The following is a 24,880-nucleotide window of genomic DNA, read 5'->3' as shown; positions in this document are numbered from 1 at the left end:
TATAGTCTGGAGAACTAGCTCTGCCTTTGGAAGAAAGAAGTAACAAATCACGTGTGGATATATTTTATAACTACCATAGCCTGGATTACAAGTTATCACTTTACCCTTCCCCATATATATCACTGGTCACATAGCAAATATATATATTATATATATTTATATATATTATATCATATATATAATATATATATATATTAGTATATAGTATATATATGGGGGAGAGAGATTGATTCATTTTAAGGAATTGGTTCATGTGATTTTGAGAGTGGCAAGCCCAAAATCCATAGGGCAATCCACAAGCTGGCAACTCAGACAAAAGTTGTTATTGCAGTCTTGAGTGTGAAATTTGTAAGCAAGCTAGCAGGCTATAAACTCAGGAAGTATTGCTTGCTTTCTTCCTTTCGTTTTTGAGATTTTACTTATTTACTTGACAGAGAGAAAGAGAGAAAGCACAGAAGAGGGAGAGGGAAAAGCAGACTCCCTCCTGAGCAAGAAGTCCCACACAGGGCTCAATCCCAGGACCCTGGGATCATGACCTGAGCTGAAAGCAGATGCCCAACCAACTGAGCCACCCAGGTGCCTCTCAGGAATTATTTCTACATGACAGTTTTGAGGCAGAATTCCTTATTGTTCAGGAAACCTCAGTTTTTGCTCTTCAGGCCTCAACTAATTGGGTGAGATCCACCTACATTGTCAATAGTAATCTCCTATACTTAAAGTCAACTGCTTGTAAATATTAATTATATCTACACAATACTTTCACAGTAACATCCAGACTAGCATTTGGCCAAACAACTGGCACCATAACCTAACCAAGTTGACATATAGAATTAATCAGACTCCATCTGAAATGTCAGTTCCTCTATGAAGTCTGTAAGATGTGATTCACTCATTCAATTCAATCAAGTGGCATTTAAGTAACTACTTCATGCAAAGTACTGTGCTAAGAGTTAAGTTCAAAAATGAGAAAGCCGCAGATGCTGTTTGTATGGAGTCCACAGCCTTAAGGGGGGATTAACATCAGCACTGTCATCATCTCCATAGCCATCAGCATGTCACTCATACTTCTGAGTGTTCTCCATGCCAGGTACTGCTATAACCATTTACATTTCATTAATGAACCCAGCAGCCCTATGAGACCTTCATATGATAGTGCTTTGCTCAAGTATAGTCAGGTAGTCTGCAAGAGTCTGCGAGAGTGCCAAGATTTCATCCCAGAAGAACCCCTTGCCACAGCAATGGGTTCAAGAGAGCAGCCCAAGACTCAGACAGATGTCACAAGAATTCTGAGGAAGGGTGCACTGTCGTCTGCCAGGACAACAAACTACTGATGGGAGTATTTTATCCATTCACATTTAAATAGAATAATTGATATGACTGGCCTTTTATCTGCCATTTGGCTCTTCAGTTTACATGTGCCATATCTTTTGATTCTTCCATTCTTTCTAGGAATCTCACCTGTTGTCTACATGGCTTGGTGGTCACCCAGTGAACCTATAAACATTCCACTCTTTGTTGATCATCTGTATGTGGCTTAGGGAATACATTCAAAGATAGTCAGGTCTGCAATTTCTACTGAGTTTCACTTTTTGCTGGGCACTCATGGTCTCGTCACATGTATATTGTTTCAGAGTCAGCCAGGAATGGGTGGAGAGCTTATCTCAGCCCTTCTATTGCTCCCTTACTTCTGTGAACTTTTTGGCAGATGGGCTGCTCACTCTAGTTGGAACTGCCATTGGCCTATCAAAGAAGCTATGGCGTTTCTTCAACTACTTGCATCCAAATCCAGTGAAGACATAGTGCCTGTCCTTACGATTCTGACACCAATTCCAATGTGTAGGTTTTCCAATAGCACCAAGCAATTCTCTGTGACACCAGGTAGGGGTCCTAAAATTTAACTCAGTTCTGACACCAGTTACCTGGCAATAGCATTAGATCCCAGAGGTTAAGGGATCAGTCCCACCAGACTGTGTCTAGCCCACTTCAGATGCAATCACAACTTTGGGTTGTTACCTGTGTTCCTGACAAATTGGGTATAATTTGGAGGTCCCTGTGACTGCCTCCCCTGGTTCAATTTATTGGCTAAAGAGGCTCACATAACTTAGGAAACAGTTTACTGTTTACCAATTTATTACAAAAGAATATGATAAAGGATACAGATGAACAGACAGATGGAAGAGATTCATGGAGCAAAGTATGTCAGAAGGGACATGGAGCAATGCCTTCCCCAGGGAAACCACTTTCCCAAGAGCTGCCTCCATGAGTCCAGCAACCTAAGAGCTCTCTAAACCCAGGCCCTTTGTTTTTTTATGGAGGCTTTATTACATAGGCAAGACTGATTAAATCACTGGCCATGGGTATTTTAATGCAATCTCCAGCCTCATCTATACTCCCCAGAGAGGTCAAGGGTCTTAAAGTTCTAACCCTCTAATAACAGGGTTGTTCCTCCTGGCAACCAGCCCCCATCCTTAGGTTATCTAGAGGCTTTCTAAAAGTCACCTCATTAACATAACAAAAGACACCTTTATTGCTCCCCATCACTTAGGAAATGCCAAGGATTTTGGGAGCTCTGTGCCAGAATAAGAATAAAGACCAAATATCGATTTCTTACTTTAAATCACGGTATCATAGTCTCACCCTTCAAAATTGATTCTGACCTCTCTGGTAGCAGAGCTTCTGATTTCTCTGCCCAGCCCCAGGATTGGCGAAGCTACAATTCTCACTGGCCTCACAGGGTATGGGAGCTGTCCTAGGCAAGAAGATCCATGTGGCCGCCATTTTTATCCAAAATTTTAGCCATTATTTAAGCATAAACACTTACTTTTTTTTTTTTTTTTTTTTAGTTCTAGTTGGTTAACATACAGTGCAATATCAGTTTCAGGTGTATAATATAGTTATTGCCAGTTAGCTTCCAGTGTTCTGAAATTGTTTTTTGTGATGACTTTGTCCAGTTTTATTCCTGTTTTTTATGGAGAGAGGAATTACAACCTCTTCATACCACCATTACCAGAAGTCTTAATTTATATATATATATGTGTGTGTGTGTATTTTTTGCCTTAGTAATCCAACACCTGAATGTACATAAAAGTAACCCCAAGTAAATGAAGAAGATACTTATTAATGGTCCATACTTCGATGTTTGTATTGCCAATTTGGTGTAAAACAGCATTTTAAATTACTTTCAAAACACCGTAATTTTAAAATCATATTTTTTTCATTGCAAGTCTCCATACATTTCCTGAAACACTCTGTGAAGGTTTTTATAATACATAAGATGGCTAATAGACACTGATAATATCCCAAAGGAAGTATATCTTCACAGATTTGCTAGTTAGTCAACTTTAACACTTCTAGCAAGTTGAAATTGCTATTTCCCAGAACAGAGTATATCATAAACCTAGACCCAAGGGAAAAGTATTTAATTCACTATATTGGCTCATGGATCACCCCACTTTCCTTACTCATACTGCTTTAACATTTTATAAAGGTAGTAAAAAAATGTTTGTCCAAGTTATTTCAACCTAGACATCTTTTGCTATTCTTCTTCTTTGAAATAGCAGGGTCTTCTCTCAGTTTTTTTAAGTGGAAGACATTTTCTGGGATAAATATATTTTTAAATCACCCAATGAAAGTTGAAAGGAGTTGGGGGAAAGGATGGAAGAGTTGGCTGTCACAATGCTGCTTTCACTTTTAGGTATATAAATGTATACTTCCATGACATGAACATACAACAATTAATCTATCCAAACTCTTACTAATGAGCACTTAAATCATTTTCATTTTTCACTATTATGAACAATGCTATCAATGAACATCCCTAGGAAGGCTCTTAGTATACCAGAGAGAATACATTTTCATGTTACATACCTGTAAGGCAAGAGGCTATGAGAATCTTTGCCTTTACTAGATAATTCTGAATTGTGGTGGTTCCAACTTACATGGCATAGCAGCATGTAAGAGTTTTTCACACTTCTAATATGGTGAGATTTTATTAACTTTTACCAATCTTATGACTATAAGAATGAAATCATCCGGCTGTTTTAATTTGGATTTCCCTATATGCTAATGAAATTGAGTGTCTTTTCAAATGTTTATTGGTCTTTCTTTTGAGGGAACAATAAAGAAGAAAGAAGAGACAGACATGGAAAGTAGAGAGGTAGGAGGCAGAAAAAGAAGAGAAAAATCCCAAGAATATAAGGCAAATTAATGCTTGTTAATTCTGGATGAAAGATGCATGGGTTTTGTTCAGATTTCAGTATGTTTAAAATAACATCATAATTTCATTAAAAAATTATGTTTTGAACCAAATTAAACTCTGAATTAGTTCTTCACATTCCAGGTATTAAAGCATATATGGTGGTTTTTGACAATGATCCCACATCACAGATTGATTCAGAAAATTGTAAGCACTTACTCGAAGGCCAGAAATCCTCCTCATGGTAACCTGGCGGTTTGAATCATGGTGTCCAGAAATCTGGTTTGGACCCGGGAACATGAAATCTCGTGTATTTTCATCATATGTAGACAGTGTTTCACCCACTACAAGAAAGATACCCTATGATTCAAATTATAACAAAACACTCTATTTAGAAATAAAATCATCAAGTACAATATATATATAGTGCCTGACACCTTACTGAAATTTCTGCTTCAGGGCCTTTCTTTTTTCTTCTATGAAATAAAAATTAAAAGAAAGTTATGTTAAATGGATTCCTTACTCAGAAATGTAGTACATATTACTACTTCTCCCTCCCCCTTTTATAGAAGGGAGATATTCACGTAAATTTTGTGAGTACCTATGTGTTTCCAGAGGAAAAAAGTCCTTGTAAACATGTCAAGTTGGTACGACATTTACAAATCTAAAATGTAATTACCAGCTCCATAAATTTTTTCTATCTTCCATTCTTTTCTAATTGCCCTTATAAGGCACTAGGTTTCATGTTGGAAAAAAATGAAGGTATTTTCTAGAATCTGTGGTTATACAAATTAGGTATATATGTAATAATCAAAATCTTTAAGGTTACTAAATTTCAGTAACACATAACTCTCCATTTTTCACATAGAATAATTATTTATGATAGAATTCTCCTAAAAATCACAGAAGTAAATAAGAGAATTCAAGCTATCCTCCATATCTTAATTTTAATTTTACCTACCCTGGAAATTTGTAATGTTTACTAAATAGTTAAGGTTTTATTTCACCCCCCAATCCCCAGTAACACTCAACACACCAAAACAAAGATAATTACTTTATCAGCAAAAAAATATAGTTTAAGGAAAATCACAAAAACACAAAGTCAGTTTTTATGAATGGCACAAAATATGCGAGGAGAATAGCATACAATTTTCCACTTTTCTTTATTATTATTTATTCAACTTACAACAATATAGTCAAACACTATTTATGTCAATCTTTATGTATTTATGTATTTGTGCATAGTGGACCAATATGAGAAACTCAACATTGTTCTTAATTTAGAAAGAAGGGGAAAATATGTATTTTTTAAAAGGATTCTTTGACATGGGTTTGCATATCAATTACTTTATCAAAATATAATACAGTACCTGGTGGAACTAGTTGAATCAACTCAAACAATGCTGTATCATCTGAAAGTTTAAAGAAAAATTTCCTTAAACAAATTAACAATAAACAAAAATTAGTTACTTTATCATAAAAGTATCTAGAAGTCAAAGTAATTGCTGTTTATATATGCTTATATATATGTTTATTTCTTAGTTTATGTATATATCTTAGCACATGTTTATGTTTATGTATGTTTAAATCTTAGTACACTATGTCTATTTTTTGGTTGCTTTGTCTCTTAGGGCTTTATTAATCAATAGGAGAGATTATCCCTTTGATCTCTCTGGGGTTTTTTTCTGATTTTTTTTTTCTTAGACTATCTTTTTAGAGCAGTTTCAGGTTGACAACAAAATTGAGAGGAAAATATAGAGATTTCCCACATATCCCTGTCCCCACACAGGCAGAGCCTCCCCACCATCAACAGCACTCACAGGAATGGCACATGTTTTTTACTAAGGATAAGCTGCCATAAGCACATCATAATCACCCGAAGTCCATGGCTTACCTTGGGGCTCACTCTTGGTGATGTATACTCTCTGGGTTTAGACAAATAAATGCATAATGACATATTCTACCACTACAGTATCATTCATAGTATTTTCACTTTCGTGGCTTTCCTCTATGCTTTGCCTATTCTTCTCTCCCCTCCACTTCAATTTGCTCCCACGAGCAGCCACTGATATTTTTACTGTTCCCATAGCTTTGCCTTTTCCAGAATGTCATATTAAAATCACACAGTATTCAGGTTTTTCACATTGGCTTCTTTCACTCAATAACATGCACTGAAGTGTCCTTTATGTTTTCATGGCTTGATAGTTCATTTCTTATAAGTGCTGAATAATATTCATTGTCCGGATGTACCACCTTTTATTAATCCATTCACCTTCTATGGGCATCTTGGTTGCTTCCAAGTTTGGTAGTTATAACCGCTGCTCTTAACACCCTTGTTCAGGTTTTTATGTGGATATAAGTTTTTAACTCCTTTGGGTAAATACAAAAAGGGTAGTTGCTGGTTTAAATGTTAAGAGTATGTTTAGTTTTGTAATAAGCCACCAGACAGTCTCCAAATTGCTGTTCCATTATGAATTCCCACCCGCAATATATAAGAATATATAAGAAACATTCTTGTTGTTCAATATCCTCATCAACATTTGGTGCTGTCAGTATTTTGGATTTTGACCATCCTAGTAATGTGGTGTTATCTCGTTTTAATTTGGATTTCCCCAGAGACATATGGTATGGAGCCATCTTTTCATATGCTTATTTGCCATCTTTATATGTTCTTTGATGAAGTATCTTTTAAGGTCTTTGCTCCATTTTTAAAAATAATGTTGCTTTTTATTTTATTATTGAGTTTTAAAAGTTCTTTGTATATTTTGGATAAATGTCCTTTATCAATATTTTATAAATATTTTCTCCTAATCTGTGGTTTACCTTTTAATTCTCTTGATATTGCCTTTCTCAGAGTAGAAATTTTTAATTTAAATGAAATCCAGCTTATCAATTATTTCTTTCATGGATGATATCTTTGGTATTGCCCCTAAAAAGGTATTGTTGTACTAAAGGTCATCGAGGTTTCTTCCTATGTTATCTTCTAACAGTTTATGGTTTTGTATTTACAATTAGGTCTATGATCCATTTTGAGTTAATTTTTGTTAAGGGTGTATTGTCTGTATCTAGATTCCTTTTTTCGCATTTGGATGCCTAAGTGTTCTAGCAACAAAAACTCTATCTTTGTTCCTCTATATTGCCTTTGCTCCTTTATCAAAGTCAGTTGATTATATTTGGGGGGGGGTCTATTTCTGGGCTCTCTATATATCTTTATGAATATAAATTGTGTCTTATTTCTTAAGCAGTGCTGTGAGGACAACGGGGTATATTATATACCTCCTTATATTTTTAATGTGCCTGAAGTATTTTATAATACATTTATAAAAATAAGAATAAAAGATGAACTGTGTCTCGTCTCCCCTTCCAGGACCCATGAAAAAGGCATAATCTCTTTCTTTCTTTAAATTCTGCCATTATCATCCAAGGAAAGTCTTAATCATTTAACCCAATACAGTGTGTCCTATTTATGAAGAAATATTAAGTAGTTCCTATGGTTTATAATTTGAAATAAGTAAAACAAAAACAAAAACAAAAAAACCCTGATATGGCTCTTTTCCTCAAGAACTTTACATTGCACTGAAAATATAAATATTAAAGGAAATAAACATATAAATAAATTATAACTACAAGCCACAGGTACAATGAAGGCACTACAGGTAGTGCTATAAAAGACTATACTTACAAGTCCTAATCTATTCCAGGAGTCAGAGAAGCCTGAGGAAGAGCTCTTTAGGATCTCATCTACAGTATGAACTGGTGTAAACTGGGGGACTAAGGAGGTAGAGTTTTTAAAGTAGGAGGAATAGGATGTTCAAAGGCTTTAAGCAGAACATAGCAGGGTAATCTGAGAGATCAGGTGTTTAAAAAATAACCTTCTACAAAAATCAACTTAAAAAGATAAACAATGAAAGCATGAGAGACATAAAAAGGTAGTAAAAAAATAATGTCTGAAACTCAATAGAAGAAGGAAACAGAGAAATAATTTGAGGCATTTGAGGCTGCTTTTCTTTTTGGATATCTGACAGTCCTGATAGAGGTAGCTTAGAGGCTGAGAAGCTGAACATAGCTTTTGATAAATTCATGAAGTAAAGGATGAAAAAAGTAGAGTATCATGCCCTTGGAAAGAGGCAGGAGGGGAGGTATGCTAGTAAGAGACGATGGCATACTAATCTAAAATGCAGGACAGGGGCGCCTGGGTGGCTCAGTGGTTAAGCCGCTGCCTTCGGCTCAGGTCATGATCTCACGGTCCTGGGATCCAGCCCCGCATCGGGCTCTCTGCTCAGCAGGGAGCCTGCTTCCTCCTCTCTCTCTGCCTGCCTCTCTGCCTACTCTTGATCTCTGTCAAATAATAAAAAAAAAATAAAAAAAAAATCTTTAAAATGCAGGACAAAAAAACACATAAAATCTAGAAGGGACATAAATGAAGTCAAGTAGCTTTAAGCTTCTCTACTCCTAGAACAGATAATAATAAATATATATATATTAGGGTTTGATAAGTGAAGCATGCATTCTGCAATCTGTATGGTAACCACTGAAAAAAACAAAATAGTAAAGAACATGCACTTCCAAGTTAATGAAAGAGTAGAAATGAAAGAGCAGAAAACAGAAGGAAAAAAAACAATAAAAATCAATAATCAGAACAAATAAAAAGTAAATATTATGGTAGATTTAAACCAAAACATATCAGTAAATACATTTTTTATGTAAACTTTTTCTTTTGAGATGAAGATTCACATGCAATAAGAAGCAAGACAGAAAGACTACATATACTTTTTACCCATTTTCCCCCAATGCAAAAAATACACCATAGTCCACTCTTATCTGTGGGGGAGATATTCCAAGATCCCCAGTGGTTGCCTGTAATCATGGACAGCCCTGATCCCTATATTTACTATGGTTTTTTCCTAAATATACATACCTATAATAAAGTTTAATTTATAAATTAGGTATAGTAAAAGATTAACAATAAGTAATAATAAAATAGAAAAATTATAACAAATACTATAATTATGTGAAAGTGATCTTTCTCCCTCTCTCAAAATATCTTATTGTACTGTATTCACCCTTCTTCTTGTGATGATGTGAGATATTGTGAGATGATAAAATAACTATGGTAAGAAGAAGTGAGGTGAATGATTGTTAGGGTACTACTAAAGTGAGGTGAATGATAGTGTTAGGTTACTATTGACCTTCTGACAATAATAGGTCAGATGGAGGATCACGTGCTACTGGACTGAAGGTAACTGAAACCATGGAAAGCAAAACCCAACATCAGGGTGGACTACTATAGTAAAATATAGCACAATCACAATTACACTGATACAATCCACTGGTTTTCTTTAGATTTCTCCAGTTTTATTTGTATTCATTTCTGTGTGAGTGTGTGTCTATATTTAGTTCTATATACTTCTGTTGGGTGTGTAGGTTTGTGTTCACCACCACAGCCAAGATACAGAAGGGCTGCATCACATCTGTAACCACACCCACCTTCCTCCCCAAACCCATCCCTAACCCCTGATAACTACTGGCCTGTTTCCAGTTTCTATAATTATATCACACATTGTAAGAAAAAGTCTAAATCAACCAATTAAAAGACAGATTGAATTTTTATTTATTTATTTATTTTTTTGTCTATTAACATTTAATTTATTTATTTTTTCAACGTAACAGTATTCATTGTTTTTGCACAACACCCAGTGCTCCATGCAAAACGTGCCCTCCCTTTTACCCACCACCTGTTCCCCTAACTTCCCACCCCTGACCCTTCAAAACCCTCAGGTTGTTTTTCAGAGTCCATAGTCTCTTATGGTTCACCTCCCCTTCCAATTTTTTTTTTTTTTTATAAACATATAATGTATTTTTATCCCCAGGGGTACAGGTCTGTGAATCGCCAGGTTTACACACTTCACAGCACTCACGATAGCACATACCCTCCCCAATGTCCATAACCCCCTCCCCCTTTCCCAACCCCACCTCCCCCCAGCAACCCCCATATCAGGCTCCCTGCTCAATGTAGAGTATGCTGCTCCCTCTTTCTCCGTCCTCCCTCAACTCATGCTCTCTCTCTCTCTTACTCACTCTTTATCTTAAATAAATAAACAAAATCTTAAAAAAAAGCAATTTAAAAAAGTGATTTACTTCAAAATATTCTAAAAGAAGAGGGAGATAGAGATAAAACAACATTAGCCATGAGTTGATAACTACTAAACTGAGTGATAAGTCAGGGGTGTTTATTTTTCTCTTTTGTTTACTTTTATATATTTATTAAATTTTCTCTTAATAAAAAGGTTTGTTAAAGTATTTTTGATTAAAGAAAGTTGTGTGTGTGCTCTAAAAGCATCACTGTGAAAACTCCCATTATACTGCTTTGTTAAAGTTCTCTTCTGCCTTTTCCACTAAATCTACAGAAATTATACAATGGAATACTGTTCAGCCATAAAAAAGAAGAAATCCTACCATTTGGGATGACACGGATAGATGTTGAAAACATTACGCAAAATGAAATAAGTCAGACAGAGAAAGACAAATACTGTATGATCTCATTTATATACGGAATTAAAAACAAAAAGCAAAAAACCCCATCAAGCTCTAAAAAAGAGATCATATTTGTGGTTACCAGAGGCAGGTGGTGGGGGAAGGATAAATGGAAGAAAGGTGGTCAAGTTATAAAGATAAGTAAGTACTGGGGATGTGATGTACAAATGATGACTGCCATTACCACTGCTGTATAACACACAGAGATACTGTTGAGAGAGTCAATCCTAAGAGTTCTCATCACAAGAGAAATTTTCTGTCCTTTTCTTTGTATTGTATCTATATAATGGATGCTAACTAAACCTCTCATGGTAGGGGAGCCTGGGTGGTGCAGTCTGTTAAGCAGCTGACTCTTGGTTTCATTTAGGTCATGATCTCAGGGTCATGGGATCCAGCCCCCCATTGGTTCTACACTAAGCACAGAGTCTGCTTAAGATCCTCTCTCCCCTCTGCCTCTGCCCTTCCCAACCATGCACTCAGTTCAGTGTGTGCTCAGTGTGCGCACTCCCTCTCTAAAATAAATAAAACAAATAAAATAAACCCATCATAGTAATTGTTTCACATTATACATAAGCCAAACCATCATGTTGTACACCTTAAACTGATATAATATGTGCCAATTATTTCCCAATAAAACTGGGGGGGGGAGTTTTTAGAGGAGGACTCTTACCAAGAAATTAATCATCTCCTTTTAGTCTTTACCATCTGATTTGTCAACTGTTCATCTTCTTTCTTATTACAATTTCTAAACCTCTGGGTCCCCACCACTTTCACTGAAGATGAAATACATTCCCTTCAAACACAGGACTTTGTCATAATTTTGAGTAATATCAACTTCCATGTGACTGCTTCATACAACAGCTCTAATCTCCTCAAATCCAGTACACTTATGCAAAGATTCTGCTTATTTATTTATATGTCTCATTCTTCTTTTACTAAAATGGGCTTATATTTGATTTATTTCTGAATCCTCTATATTCTCTCAGAGTTACAGAGTCTGCATAGGCAATCGAAAAGCTGGAAAAAACCAAATTCCAGTTCTTGTCATAGGTCAGTGGATAAGCAACTCTTGTGTAAGACAACTTTACTATTATCCCTTGAATCACACTGCACATTCTATGACTACACCATGCTGTTTTTCATCCCTTTTCCAGTAGATGGAAGAACAGAAAAGGATTAATGCTAAACGTGGTGCTGAAATATGAGCTAGGCTTTTAAGAAACTTGATCTATTGCACTCAAAATAATTCTAATTCTAATTCTTGATGACCATCAAGAAAAGTCCTCTCTTCTAGAAAATAAAATGAATTTTGTTAGAATCAAACACATTAAACAAGACTAGGATAAGCTGTCTTAATTTTCTATACATACCAACACTATTTTCCTGAGGTCACTTATTCTGCAACCTCAACTACTTGAAAAACATGAGTACAAACCAGAAAATATACCTTTAAAAAAAGGATAAGGGTAGTCAAAATAATAGTAGTATTTACTACCATCTAGAGAATATCTTGTTTGCCAAGACTAAGCTCCTATGAGCTTCACACTAATCCTCAAAACAACCTTAAGAAGTCAGTGCTCCCGTATTGCATGGAGCACTGGGTGTGGTGCAAAAACAATGAATACTGTTACACTGAAAATAAATTAAAAAAAAAAAAGAAAGAAAGAAAAAAAAAAAAAAAGAAGTCAGTGCTCCCCTTCAGATAAGACACAGAGCCTAAAGGTTAAGATTTCCGAAGATCCTAAGTTCCTGAGCTGAGATTTGATCTTGACTCTAACAGTCTTCAAAGTCTGTACTGTTTTCCTTAACAGACTACTGGAACTAGAAAGGGAGACTTACAATACAAATGTTAGATGAGGAACTGTATTTTGAATGAGGAGTAAAATAAAGAATAGGACAGTAGCTAGATGGGGGTGAGTATGAAGGCAGGGAATTTTTTTTTTAAGATGAGAATATACAGCATGTTTATATGGGGTGAGGGTTCACGACAAGAGAGAAGTTGAAGATACAGGAGGAATTAAAAATATCTAATGACTGAGGGGTGGTTGGTGGCACAGGCAGTTAAGCGTTGACTTTTGGTTTTGACTCAGGTTGTGATCTCATGGTTGTGAGACTGAGCACTGCCTTGGGCTCTGCGATCAGTATGGAGTCAGCTTGAGTTTCTCTCACTCTCTCTGTCTGCCCCCAGCCCTGCTCACATGCATGTGCTCTCTCTCTTTCTCTCAAATAAATAAATAAATCTGTTTAAAAAAAGAATCTAATGACCAAGACACTAGAGATGGCATAAGGAGACAGGTCAGGGGACAAGTAAATAGAAAAACATTGAGCAGAGAAACTCTAATACCAGGAGAAATAAGATAAAAATGGCTAATAATGTAGGTGACTTTTAGGATAAGGAAGGTGGATCACTACTATAACCTCAGTTTTGGTTGGCAATGTAGGAAGTAGAGTCATCTGTTCACCTTAAGAATGTTGGAGTTTAAATGCTTGGAGTATCCTAGAAGAGAAATTAGACAAGAAATTCTCCAAGAAGTAAAAAGACTAAAACAAGCACTGAGAAGCAACTTATGTTGGTACCAATCTGAAGGTCATGAGGGTCAATCAGCAACATCAAACTCAGCTAGAATAAAAGCCAGGAAGGCAAGTGGTAGCTATGACCCTTCATGAAGAATCTCCTATATGTCAGCCTAGATGTAATATCTGGCTTAGTGAAATATATAAGGTAAAATAAGATACAGAAAGTTTCAAATGTTGTAGCCAACACAGAGAGAACATACCTTTTTTCAGCACCCATGCCATGTTTTTATTTGATCTCTATCCTAGATGCCCAGGGAAAAAATATCAGTAAATTCTAAGCAGAAGTATTATAGGCCATGTGCTCAAATTTCAATACAAATTAACAATATTTTTTAAAGATATTTAAATGAATCATGAATAAATATTTTAAATAAGAACAAAAGACATCAGACTCAATATGAAAGTTCAGTAAAATGATTGGAAATGAGATAAATATTTTTTGTTCACCTCCCTGTATATCGCGCACACACACACACACACACACACACACGAAAGGAAAAAAGAAAAAATTGGGTTAAGAGTTTTATTCACAAAAGCCACAGAATATATAACAGTCAGAAATAAACATAAGATCTATATGGCAAGTACACACACATATACATACATACACAGGTGCATGTGTGCACACATATATATCCCCCCAAAACCTTAGTAATAGACAGAAGGAAAACAAATTTAAATAAGTCAATAAACATTGCATATCTAAGTGGGAAGAATGAATAATGTAAAAATGCTACTTGTCCCAAAGTACAATTAAAATTAAAATTCAAAGAGATAGACCCTGAAACATGATTCTAAGTACATCCACAAAACTAACATGTAGGAATATGAATATGTGTATATCAAATTAAAATATGGATTACAGGGGCACCTGGGTGGGTTCAGTCATTAAGTGTCTGCCTTCCGCTCAGGTCATGATCCCAGGGTCTTGGGATCGAGTCCCACATCAGACTCCCTGTTCAGGGGGAGGAAGGCTTCTCCCACTCCCTCCACCTGCCATTCTGCCTGCTTGTGCTATCTCGCTGTCAAATAAATAAATAAAAACTTTTTAAAAAATATGACTACAGAAAGCTCTAATAATTAACCACACAGTATCAGCCAAATAATATATACTTAGAATAAAGGGACATAATGGAGGAAAAAAGGAATGGGAGAGTACACAGAGACAGGATGAGGGTAGAAAGGATATTAATGGGGAACAGATTTCTGCTTCTGATAATGGCAATTTATACAAAGCAGACCAATCATCCTACTAAGAAGATTTTAAAAAATCTGGTCAAACTCTTTTTAAAAATCTGCTTGAAAGCACAGAGAAGCAAATAAGGTTGTGAAGAATTACAGTGCCAAAATCCTGGAGAAGAAGAAAAACCCAGGAGGATGAACCAGATATTGGAGTTGTTTTCTCTCTAAGGGCATCTGCTAATTCCACATGAAGAACTGATAAATTTAGCTGAGATTTTGATGGTCTTACAGACCTAGAAGCAAAATATGACTGTAGAGCTTACCAACAAGGAGAGATTTTCATAAAATTCCCATACTTTAGCTCCTGAAAGGGCCCAGGAACAAAGATGAACTGGAAATAACCTGGTTTTGACAAGGACTGAAACCTGGCTTCAAATGACCTTAATTAGTAACATCAGACTGACATGATCAAGGATTGCTAGTGCTACTCGCAGCCCAGAACAGGCAAATAAAAGCAAAGAAAACTTATCTGGAGAAAGATAGCATGATGCCATGCCCCCAATTATTTCTACAATTTTTCACATACAATGTCCAATACACCAAACAACTAGGAATAGTTATAGTTATTTTTAGGAAACTGTTAAGCATTACTAACTAAACTAATTATATACTTAATCTATGACCCAAAAATTCTACTCCTAAGACTATACCAAGAGAATGAGTATGTATGGTTACCAAAATATTTATAAAAATACCCATAGTAGGTTTATTCATCATAATCCAAGACTAAAAACAATCCTGATCAATAGAAAAATGAGTAAATTATAGTATAGTCATACAGTGGAATACCAAAGGGCAATAAAAAAGAATGGTTTACTGAGACAAACAACACAGATGATTCTCACAGATATGAGCCATATCAAAGAAATATATATTCTATGATTTAATTTATATGAAGGTCAAGACAAAAATAATCAATGTTGATAAAAGTCAGAATAGTGATTATCTTGAGGGGAGCACTGACTGGTAGAGGCACACAGAAACCTTTTTGGGCAATGGAAACACTAAGTCTTGGTGAATGGTGATTACTGATATACACAGATATCACTAATCACTGATGAGTACCCAGGGTTAAAATTAGTACATTAGACACAACACAAGAAATAGCTATTATAAAATTATAAACCTGGCGGACTCAAACTACCAGATATCAAAACTGAAACTACAGTAATTAAGAAAGCATAGTATATATGCAAGGATGGACAAACAGACCCATGAAACAGGGCAGAGACTCTAGAAAAAAATTTGCATATATGGAGGCACTTAATTTATGACCAGGTAATATTATAGAGTGATGAGAATAAGAAAAGTTTTTTCACCAAATAGCATTTTACACACATATATATAAAATAAAAATGAAATTTTATCCCTACTTCAAACCATAGATAAAAATGAAATCCAGGTAAAGTATAAATCTAAATGTAAAAAGAAAAGGTATAAGATTTTTAGATTAGAAGACAGAAGATAGAAGAGCATCTTCGTAACTTAGGGTAGGGAAAGAATTCTTTTTTTTTTTTTAATATTTTATTTATTTGACAGAGAGAAATCACAACTAGGCAGAGAGGCAGGCAGAGAGAGAGGAGGAAGCAGGCTCCCCACAGAGCAGAGAGCCCGATGTGGGGCTGGATCCCAGAACCCTGGGATCATGACCTGAGCCGAAGGCAGAGGCTTTAACCCACTGAGCCACCCAGGCGCCCCTAGGGAAAGAATTCTTAAACATGACCAAAAAAAAAAGCACTAAGCATAGAGAAAAAATTAATGTCAAACTACATTATTAAATTAGGCTATATTAAAAGTAATTTGTTCATCAAAAGAACAAGAACCACTAATAGATAAAAAAAAATGCAAGCCACAGAGTAGAAGATACTGCATCACAGGTAACTAACAGAGGATTTGTAACTAGAAAATATAGAACATTCCTACAAATTAATAAGAAAACCTGATACAGAAATGAACAAAAGGCAAACATTTAGCACATATTATAAAAAGGTGTCCAGAAAGATTGATAAATAAATGAAGAATTGGTCCACCTGATTTGTCTTCAGGGAAATGCCAAATAAAACCATTATTCGCCCATCATAATAACTAAAATGAAATAGTCCAGCAATGCCAGGAGTTGGGAAGGACATGGAGAACTACTTTTATCCATGGCAGAGTATATACTGGTAGAACAACACTGAAACTGTTTGACATTGTCTACTCATGTTGACCCTAAGACACAACAATTCTGGGGCGCCTGGGTGGCTCAGTGGGTTAAGCCGCTGCCTTCGGCTCAGGTCATGATCTCAGGGTCCTGGGATCGAGTCCCTCGTCGGGCTCTCTGCTCAGCGGGGAGCCTGCTTCCCTCTCTCTCTCTCTCTGCCTGCCTCTCTACTTGTGATCTCTCTCTGTCAAATAAATAAATAAAATCTTTAAAAAAAAAAAAAAGACACAACAATTCTACTTCTATGTATAAACCAAATAGGAATGCGTGCTCATGAGCACCAAGTCATGTAATCAGGAATGTTCAGAGCAACATTATTCAAAATAGCAGGGCACCTGGGTGGCTCAGTGGGTTAAGCCTCTGCCTTCCGCTTGGGTCATGATCTCAGGGTCCTGGGATCAAGCCCCGCATCGGTCTCTCCGCTTGGCAGGGAGCCTGCTTCCCTCTCTCTCTCTACCTGCCTCTCTGCCTACTTGTGATCTCTCTCTCTGACAAATAAATAAATAAAATCTTTTTTAAAAATAGCAAAAACTAGTAACCTAAATGCCCATCAATGTCCACAAAGAACAGAATAAATAAATTGGAGTAGAGTCATGTAATAAAATATTATAGAGCAGGAAAGATGAATGGATTAGTTAGAACAACACAGATAAATTTCTCAAGAAAAATGCTGAGCAATAAAGTCAGGCACAAAAGAATTCACACAGTATGATTCCATTTATTTAGTGTTCCAAAATAGGCAAAGCTAAATTATATTAGACATTAAAATGGAAATTCTTTTGTGAAATAGAAAGGAAATAGCAATTAAGGGGAGTATAAGTTCTAGCAATGCTCTATTTCTTTTGATTACACAGGTGTTCACACTGTAATACAATTTCCCATTTTTTTTTTTTAAGATTTTATTATTTACTTGTTAGAGAGACCATGAGCAGGGGGAGTGGCAGACAGAGCAGGGAGAGGGAGAAGAAGGCTCCCCACTGAGCAAGGAGGCCAACGTGGGACTTGATCTGAGGACCCTGGGATCATGATCTGAGCCGAAGGCAGATGGTTAATCGACTGAGCCACCCAGGCATCCCTCACACTGCAATATTTCAAAGAACTATAAAGAAATGCTTGAGTTAAACATGGTAGATTAAACATACACATTAGCTATGTTCCCTTCTGAACCCTCACTAAAAAAAACAAAAGATTAAACACACACACACACTCCTTCTCTCTCTTTCTCTCTCTCTCTCAATGGCAAAACTTGAGAGGAAACAATTTGAACAGAAGTGGTAACTGAGTTAACAGGAGAAAGGATCTTAAGCCAATAGACAGGAAAGCTTAGAAGCAACCCATATTATACTCGGGAATTCCTAACAGATTTAGTAATTGGTGGTGCCAAGTACCTCTGGAAATGACAGAATCAGTGGGGCTAAAAGCCAGAGCAGCTGAAAGTTTAAGAAGCAGTCAAAAACCCAGATTGTTCCTCCGTGTACGCTGCTAGGAAACGGTCTTTCCTCATACCCAGGCAGGTAACTGGAAGTTTATTCTCTGGAGGGGGTGGGACAGGGAGAAAAGGTTGGGAGGGAGGGAGGGGAGATGAGGCGAAGAGGGAGGATTAGTCATCCTTGTCCTGGTCATTGTTGTCCTTGGAATGGAAACAGCAGATATCATTGATAGCAGGGGTACTATCTGAAAAGGGGTAGATGAAGAGTCTGGGCTACATACCGATACTTTACCACAGCTGGTTCTTCCACAAGGTTCTAAAATTAGTAGTAGCCAGGTTTATAGCCTCTAGGAGAAAGACATGACTTATTTTTCTACTGAATCTGACCAGCTACAGAGAAAAGACATAAAAAGATGCTGAATCCTAAGTTTTCCAATAAGATGATCCAGAGAAATTATCCTAACTAGAAAGTCCATACTGACAATCTCCATCAGGAGGAACCCCCAACAGATTCAGTAATTAGTAGTGCCAGGCACCTTTGGCACATAATTTCTAAAAGCATACTAGTCTTCTGCTCTTCAAATATGAACAGATGGCCAATAATTTGATGACATCCTCTAATATGAAAGGCAGAAACAAAAACTCAAAGCAGAAAATAAAAGCAGAAGCAGCAGAGTTTGTTTTCCCAGATCCCCTCGTAAAAACAGACACAGCAATTACATAGCAAAACCATAAACCTATGGACAACATTTATAATAAAGTAAGGTGATAAGATATCTCTATAAACCACTCACAGTCACAAAACCCATGGGTATCACCATCCATCTATTCAGGGAAGCAGAAGGAAGTAAGGAGCAATCTAAAGGATCTGGGAAGAGAACCCCAAAACAGCCAACAGGTGCTCACTGGGAAGCACAGATCAATTTGAGAAAAGTTGCTAAAACTGGGCAAATGTCTGCCCATTCTAATAGTTGGTGAATTCAAAAGATTTAAGGTAAGTTCCAAAGACGGTAGTCTGGCAACCTGTAAAAACTGTAGAAACTGACCACCCAGGGCTCCCTGATAGGACAGAGCCCAAGAAACTAGAAGAAATTGAAGAGAAGAGAATACAAATTAAACAGGATTTTAAAAAAATAGAAAAAGAAAAACCGGGGGAGGGCTGGGTAGGGAGGAAACGATTAATACAAGTAGAATGGAACAAAGGCAGAAAAATCTACAAAAGCAAGCTATCATATTCATTGAACACTACAGAAGGGAGCTCAGCGAGGCTAAAAAGTTATCCTCAATAGTACTTCCTTCTAAACATTCAGGAAGGGGCGCCTGGGTGGCTCAGTGGGTTAAAGCCTCTGCCTTCAGCTCAGGCTCTTTACTCAGCAGGGAGCCTGCTTCCCTTCCTCTCTTTCTGCCTGCCTCTCTGCCTACCTGTGATCTCTGTCTGTCAAATAAATAAATAAAATCTTAAAAAAAAAATTCAGGAAAAAACTAAACTCAATTAAGAATAAGCAAAGAACCGTTTTGCATGGAGCACTGGGTGTTGTGCAAAAAGAATGAATACTGTTACGCTGAAAAAATAAATAAAATGGAAAAAAAAAGAATAAGCAAAGAAAAGGATAAAAGTCAAATATAATATATACCTTGTTCTTGTGTAAAAAAAATAACAGTGAGGAAAAGAAAAAATTTCCTACAATAAAGGCAGCTAAAAGATGTTTGTAAAAGAGATCACAACTATAATCTACTATTTAAAAATTTAAAAAGTTATACAAGATATTGAAGAGCTACATAAATCAAAAAAGTGAGATGGTATAACTCAGAAAGGAAGTAGAAATAGGGGAAGTCATTTCAGAAATGAAGAATAGACTAAAACAAAGGCCAGTGAAAAACAGAAAAGCCTTAAAAGAAATAAAAAGTAGATTTTTTTTAAATTAAAGAGAAAAAAAGATTTCTAAATGAGAGAAAATAACAAATATTAAACAAATAAAAAATCCAACATACTATAACAGCAGATCCCAATGAAGAACACTAAGGCAAAGGAAAAAAATAAATACTAAGCAGTATAGTTCAGGAAACTTTGCAAGAATGAAAAATATTAGAAGCTACAAATGAGAAAGCACACATACTACTGAAGAATCCAAGTCATGCAAAACAACTTCAGGACATATTCAAAACTATTAGACTTTAAAGATAAATATAAAACACTTTGGGCATCTACGCAAAAAAAAAAAAAAAATGACTTATAAGTGATAAACATTAAACTTGGAGAAAATGATTTAAATACCTGAAGGAGAACTGGGTTAGGCAAAAACTGAAAGAAAAAAAAAACAAACTACAAACCTAAGCAGAGAAAATATTAATTCAAGTGAAAACAGAATTCTTGCCAAGAAAAGTTACCATAATATATTCACCACATGGTTCAGCTAAAAATACTTTTTACATGGTCATATGTAAACCAAAATTGTGGTACAACTGTACTAAGAGGAGAGAAAGACAGAGAAAGGACATGTATATGTTTTCAGACAAACAGAGAACGTATGAGAAATAGTTAAATCCTCATTTTCCATAACGGAAAGTACAGACAATGTCTAAAAATGAAAATGTTTCAAATGTAATATAAGCATGTCAGAGATACATGGGTGAGTACAAAGAAAAACAAATTTTAAAAAATTAAACCTAGTCAATGGGCAGTGGGAAATGGTGGTGGAGAGGGATGTTACTGGATGGCTGTTTTTGTAAGAAGCTCTGTAGACTATATATAACTCTGATATAAAGAAAAGTAACATAATTATACAACTAAAATGATTTCAATATAAGTAAAAACCAAGTTTGAAAAGGTAAGACATTAATAGCTACATATACGCATGTATTTATATATGAATGTGTATGTGTGTATGTGTATATGTATGCATACATCCGGTCTGACAGCAAGTACTATAGAATAATAAAATCAATTGCTTTGTAGTTCTCTGGGTGAAAAGTTCTGTCTCCACGTGCATAATACGGCTACTCCTTCCATTTCAAAGAACCAGCCTTGCTTTGACAGTGAAAATTCAGTATTTGTGAATTTGAAAGAAAAAAAAAGTGATACTTCTTTTCAAATAAATAATATAACTTTAAAAAAAAAAATCAGGGGCACCTGAGTGGCTCAGTCCGTTAAGCGTCTGCCTTTGCCTCAGGTCATGATCTCAGGGTCCTGATCAAGCCCCATGTTGGGCTCCCTCTGCTCACTGGGGATCCTGCTTCTCCCTCTCCTTCTGCCTCTACCCCTGCTCATGCTCTCTCTCTTGCTCACTCTCTCTAGAGAGAGTGATACAATACAATATTTTTTAAAATAAAAAATTAAAAGAAAAACATTTCATAAAGAAAGGGAAAAAGGTTAAGAATAAAGCCAAGGAAGGCAATACTTCCGTAAGGGATAGGACCCAAGTAAAACAAAAGTAGCCACTCTAGCCAGAACCATTCTGGAAGGGGCCAAATATGCAAGCAGAAAATGGCCAAGAAAACATTCATGAAAATATTACATGGGTATTTAGTATTGCCAGTTATTATTTCTATGAATCATTTCCAGTGAAGAAAGAAAAATAAATGCACCTATTACCAAAATATATTTCCAAATATAATTCGCTTGTAATTCCAACAGGTTTGGTAAAGGTATCTAAGTAAATATGATCTCAGTAGGAACAAAAGGTGAAAAACAAAGGGTTTAAATAGAAAACAAATATAAGATTTGTGTCAATATATTATCTACCTTGCAAATCTACCATCAGCTCAACAAACAATGGCCATGCAAAGTGAAGTGATGAACTAAACCAGACAGGTACCCCTGTGATTGCAAATGTCCAGCTGTAAAGAAATTGCCTGAAAAGTAACTGCTTGGGCTTGATTTATATTTTATCATAAGAACCTAGATAAAATTCTACTGAGAAAAACTATATGCTAGTTTCTATGAACAATTTTCAATTCCTTTATACTTAGAAATTATATTTTGGCAAAAGTACTTTGGGAAGAAAGACCTTAAATCATTAAAGGAAGTTGACTAATGCTGCTAGAAACCACATAGCAAGTTGATGTAATCACATCTATGGGAACATATAGCATAATTAATCATTTTATAGTTGCCCTTTTTCTTGTAACTAAATAATGACAATTTTCCTCTTTCCTCTATAAAAATCCTCATTTTCATATATACCTTTTAGTGTGAGTTACAGAGTAAATACACTGTGATACTCCAGAAACCCTACTCACATACAGCACAGTAAAGCACAGTAAATACCTTGAGAGTGCCAGAACGCTGAGAGCCCTCTGCACCATTTGGATGCCTATTTACCTGACCTAACTACAAAGATGAATTGGTTGGAATGTATTTATCACTGTGCATTTAATATATGAATCCTGAGTCCTATAAACCCTCCCTGAGGATTGAGCCAGGGACACTCGCATTCATAGACATTGGAGGATATATTCTCAGCCTTCAAATCTTCACCTGAAAGCATTTTAATACTCCAGACACCAGGTGAGCACTAATTCCCAGAAGCTTAAAAAGCAGGAGCTCCACTGAAACTGCAATTTTTCCCTACAGGCAAGAGAAAGCAATACAGATACCTCCTAATCTACTACAATATAAATAAAAATCACATTTTCTCTGTATCAAGTGTTAAAGGGAATGAGGCCAGAGAAGCTATTAATTATAAATTTTTAAGTACAAAATAGATTTCCTAATCAAAGGATTATAACACTACAAACAGCTGCCATGTCTCCACAGGATAGGTCCAACAGTCATAAAAATAGCAATAAGAGACAGGTTTATGATGCATTATGATATTTTAGTTAACTCTCTACTGGGTAGCTAGTATGTGCCACGTATTGCTATATGCATTAGAGATACGGCAGTAAACAAAACAGGAAAAATCTCTGCTCTTATGAAACTGTCATTCTATTGAAAGAAAAAAGTAAATAATGTATCCGTGCTACAAAGAAAGACAGGAGGACCATTCATTCCTATTTGCCCTGGACAGTATCCTTTTTATACCTGTTGTCTTCGGGGAACTATTAAAAGCATACTCTTTTACTTAAAAGTATCTTGGATGTAAGATATAATAACTCTAAAGATAATGGGATAGGTAGAGATTGAGATATTGACCAACAGGTGCTATTTTAGATACTTTGGTGAGAAAAGGCCTCTTATTATGATGATAAATTTCAGCAATGACTAGAAAGAAGTGAGAGAGGAAGCAACATGGATGTTTGTAAAGAGAGCTTTTTAGATAGTATATTCTGTGTGTGTGTGTGTGTGTGTGTGTGTGTGTGTGTGAGAGAATCTATAAACCTTCACTGAGAAAAGATGAAAATACACCATTTAAATAAAGTCTATGAAGTAGAAAACTTTTCATTCCGTTTCTTGCCTAAAAATGGTTCCCAGGGTATGGTTTTAGCTATCACCAAGTTTATTCTGGTAGATTCCAGGACTAAAATAGTTTCCCTAGAGAGAATGCCTTCTCTATTAATATAAAACTGACTTATTATTGCTTTTAATATCATTGGCCCTTAATATCATTTTATATATCATATGTTTCCCTAGACTTTAGGTGATTCTGGACTTCTGGGGTTTCCTTAGGGGTGCAGATATGATGTGAAAGGTAACCGTTAAATTCCCCAGTAAAAACACTAGCAATAATAACAACATACCACCAGTAATAATAAACAAGAGACATTTTTAGTGTTTACTTTGTGCCAAGGACTCTTCTAAGCATCTTAACTGAGATTATTCAAGGATCTTACCGTTTGTCAGACTGTCCAGTTAAGGGGGTCATTGAATCTCCTTAAGCACTTGGACCATGTTCAATTTGCTTCTAAATAACATAATCTCAATTAACAGATATTGGATTTTAGACCAACAAGCACACATTTGTTTTGTATGTTACACAATGGAAAATGATACATGTGACTCACAATCCCAATAGTAGACTGCTACTGGTAGGTGGGAACGCTGGAGGACTCCACAATTATTTCAGTGTTTCCTTACTTGAAATTCTTCTCTTTGCTTCCATTGACCTAAAGTCCATTTTACTTCTTTGGGCTCAATTTTATATTTTATTTAAAGGAGTTATTTCTACCATTTCTACCGTCACTCTCTGTTTAAGTTTAAAGGCTTGGTGCTATGGAGGCTCACTGTAGGGACAACTATAAGAATTCTCCACAGCTTTCGCCTTCTTTCCCCTTCAGTCAGAGGCCTATGTGGTTTTTAGAAAGGAGACACATGCACCACTTGAACCAAAGAACAACATGTATAAGCTAAGTGAAGAGCATATTGTACTTCCCCACCCAACTGTAATTAGAATAAATCTCAAAACTTGATGAAAATCATGGATCACAGCCCTCTTATTCTTCAGAATATGGAAGATGTGAGGCCTGAAGCTGCTGTAATTTTGCTACCAGGAATTTTACTACCATAAATGAGGTGAAGATTCAGGAAGACACAACAGTTATAAATATATAAACAATTAAAACAGGGCTTCAGCACAAATATATCAATACAGGTCCAATCAGGAGAGAGAGACTACATAAGGAAAATTTAATATAAAGAACTATTAATTATAATGGCAGTTAAAGTAATGAGGGATTGCCTAGCTGTAAGAGAACGTAAAAGAATATCGGAATAGCAACTCTGAGGTCTAATGTCCCCTTACTCCTGGGACCCAGAGCACCC

At 35.9% G+C, this 24,880-nt stretch overlaps 1 protein-coding gene across 4 annotated transcripts in view; it reads right to left on the bottom strand.

Annotated features, from left to right (window-relative positions):
* Nucleotides 1-24,880, bottom strand: part of SPATA6 (spermatogenesis associated 6) — a 140,585-nt gene that overhangs the window by 85,357 nt on the left and 30,348 nt on the right. For 2 of the 4 annotated variants that reach the window (XM_045980552.1, XM_045980564.1), the window contains exons 4-5: nucleotides 5,566-5,607; nucleotides 4,415-4,539 (exon numbers count right to left, since the gene is read on the bottom strand). In XM_045980552.1, the coding sequence (XP_045836508.1) occupies nucleotides 4,415-4,539; nucleotides 5,566-5,607 (167 nt within the window). Of the gene's footprint in view, nucleotides 1-4,414; nucleotides 4,556-5,565; nucleotides 5,608-24,880 lie in introns of all 4 variants that reach the window. The other 2 variants (XM_045980569.1, XM_045980556.1) reach the window with 2 other exon arrangements.

The sequence above is a fragment of the Meles meles genome, chromosome 1 (genome assembly GCF_922984935.1).
Source record: "Meles meles chromosome 1, mMelMel3.1 paternal haplotype, whole genome shotgun sequence".
NCBI lineage: Eukaryota > Metazoa > Chordata > Mammalia > Carnivora > Mustelidae > Meles > Meles meles.
This window is presented reverse-complemented; position numbering and strand designations above follow the sequence as displayed.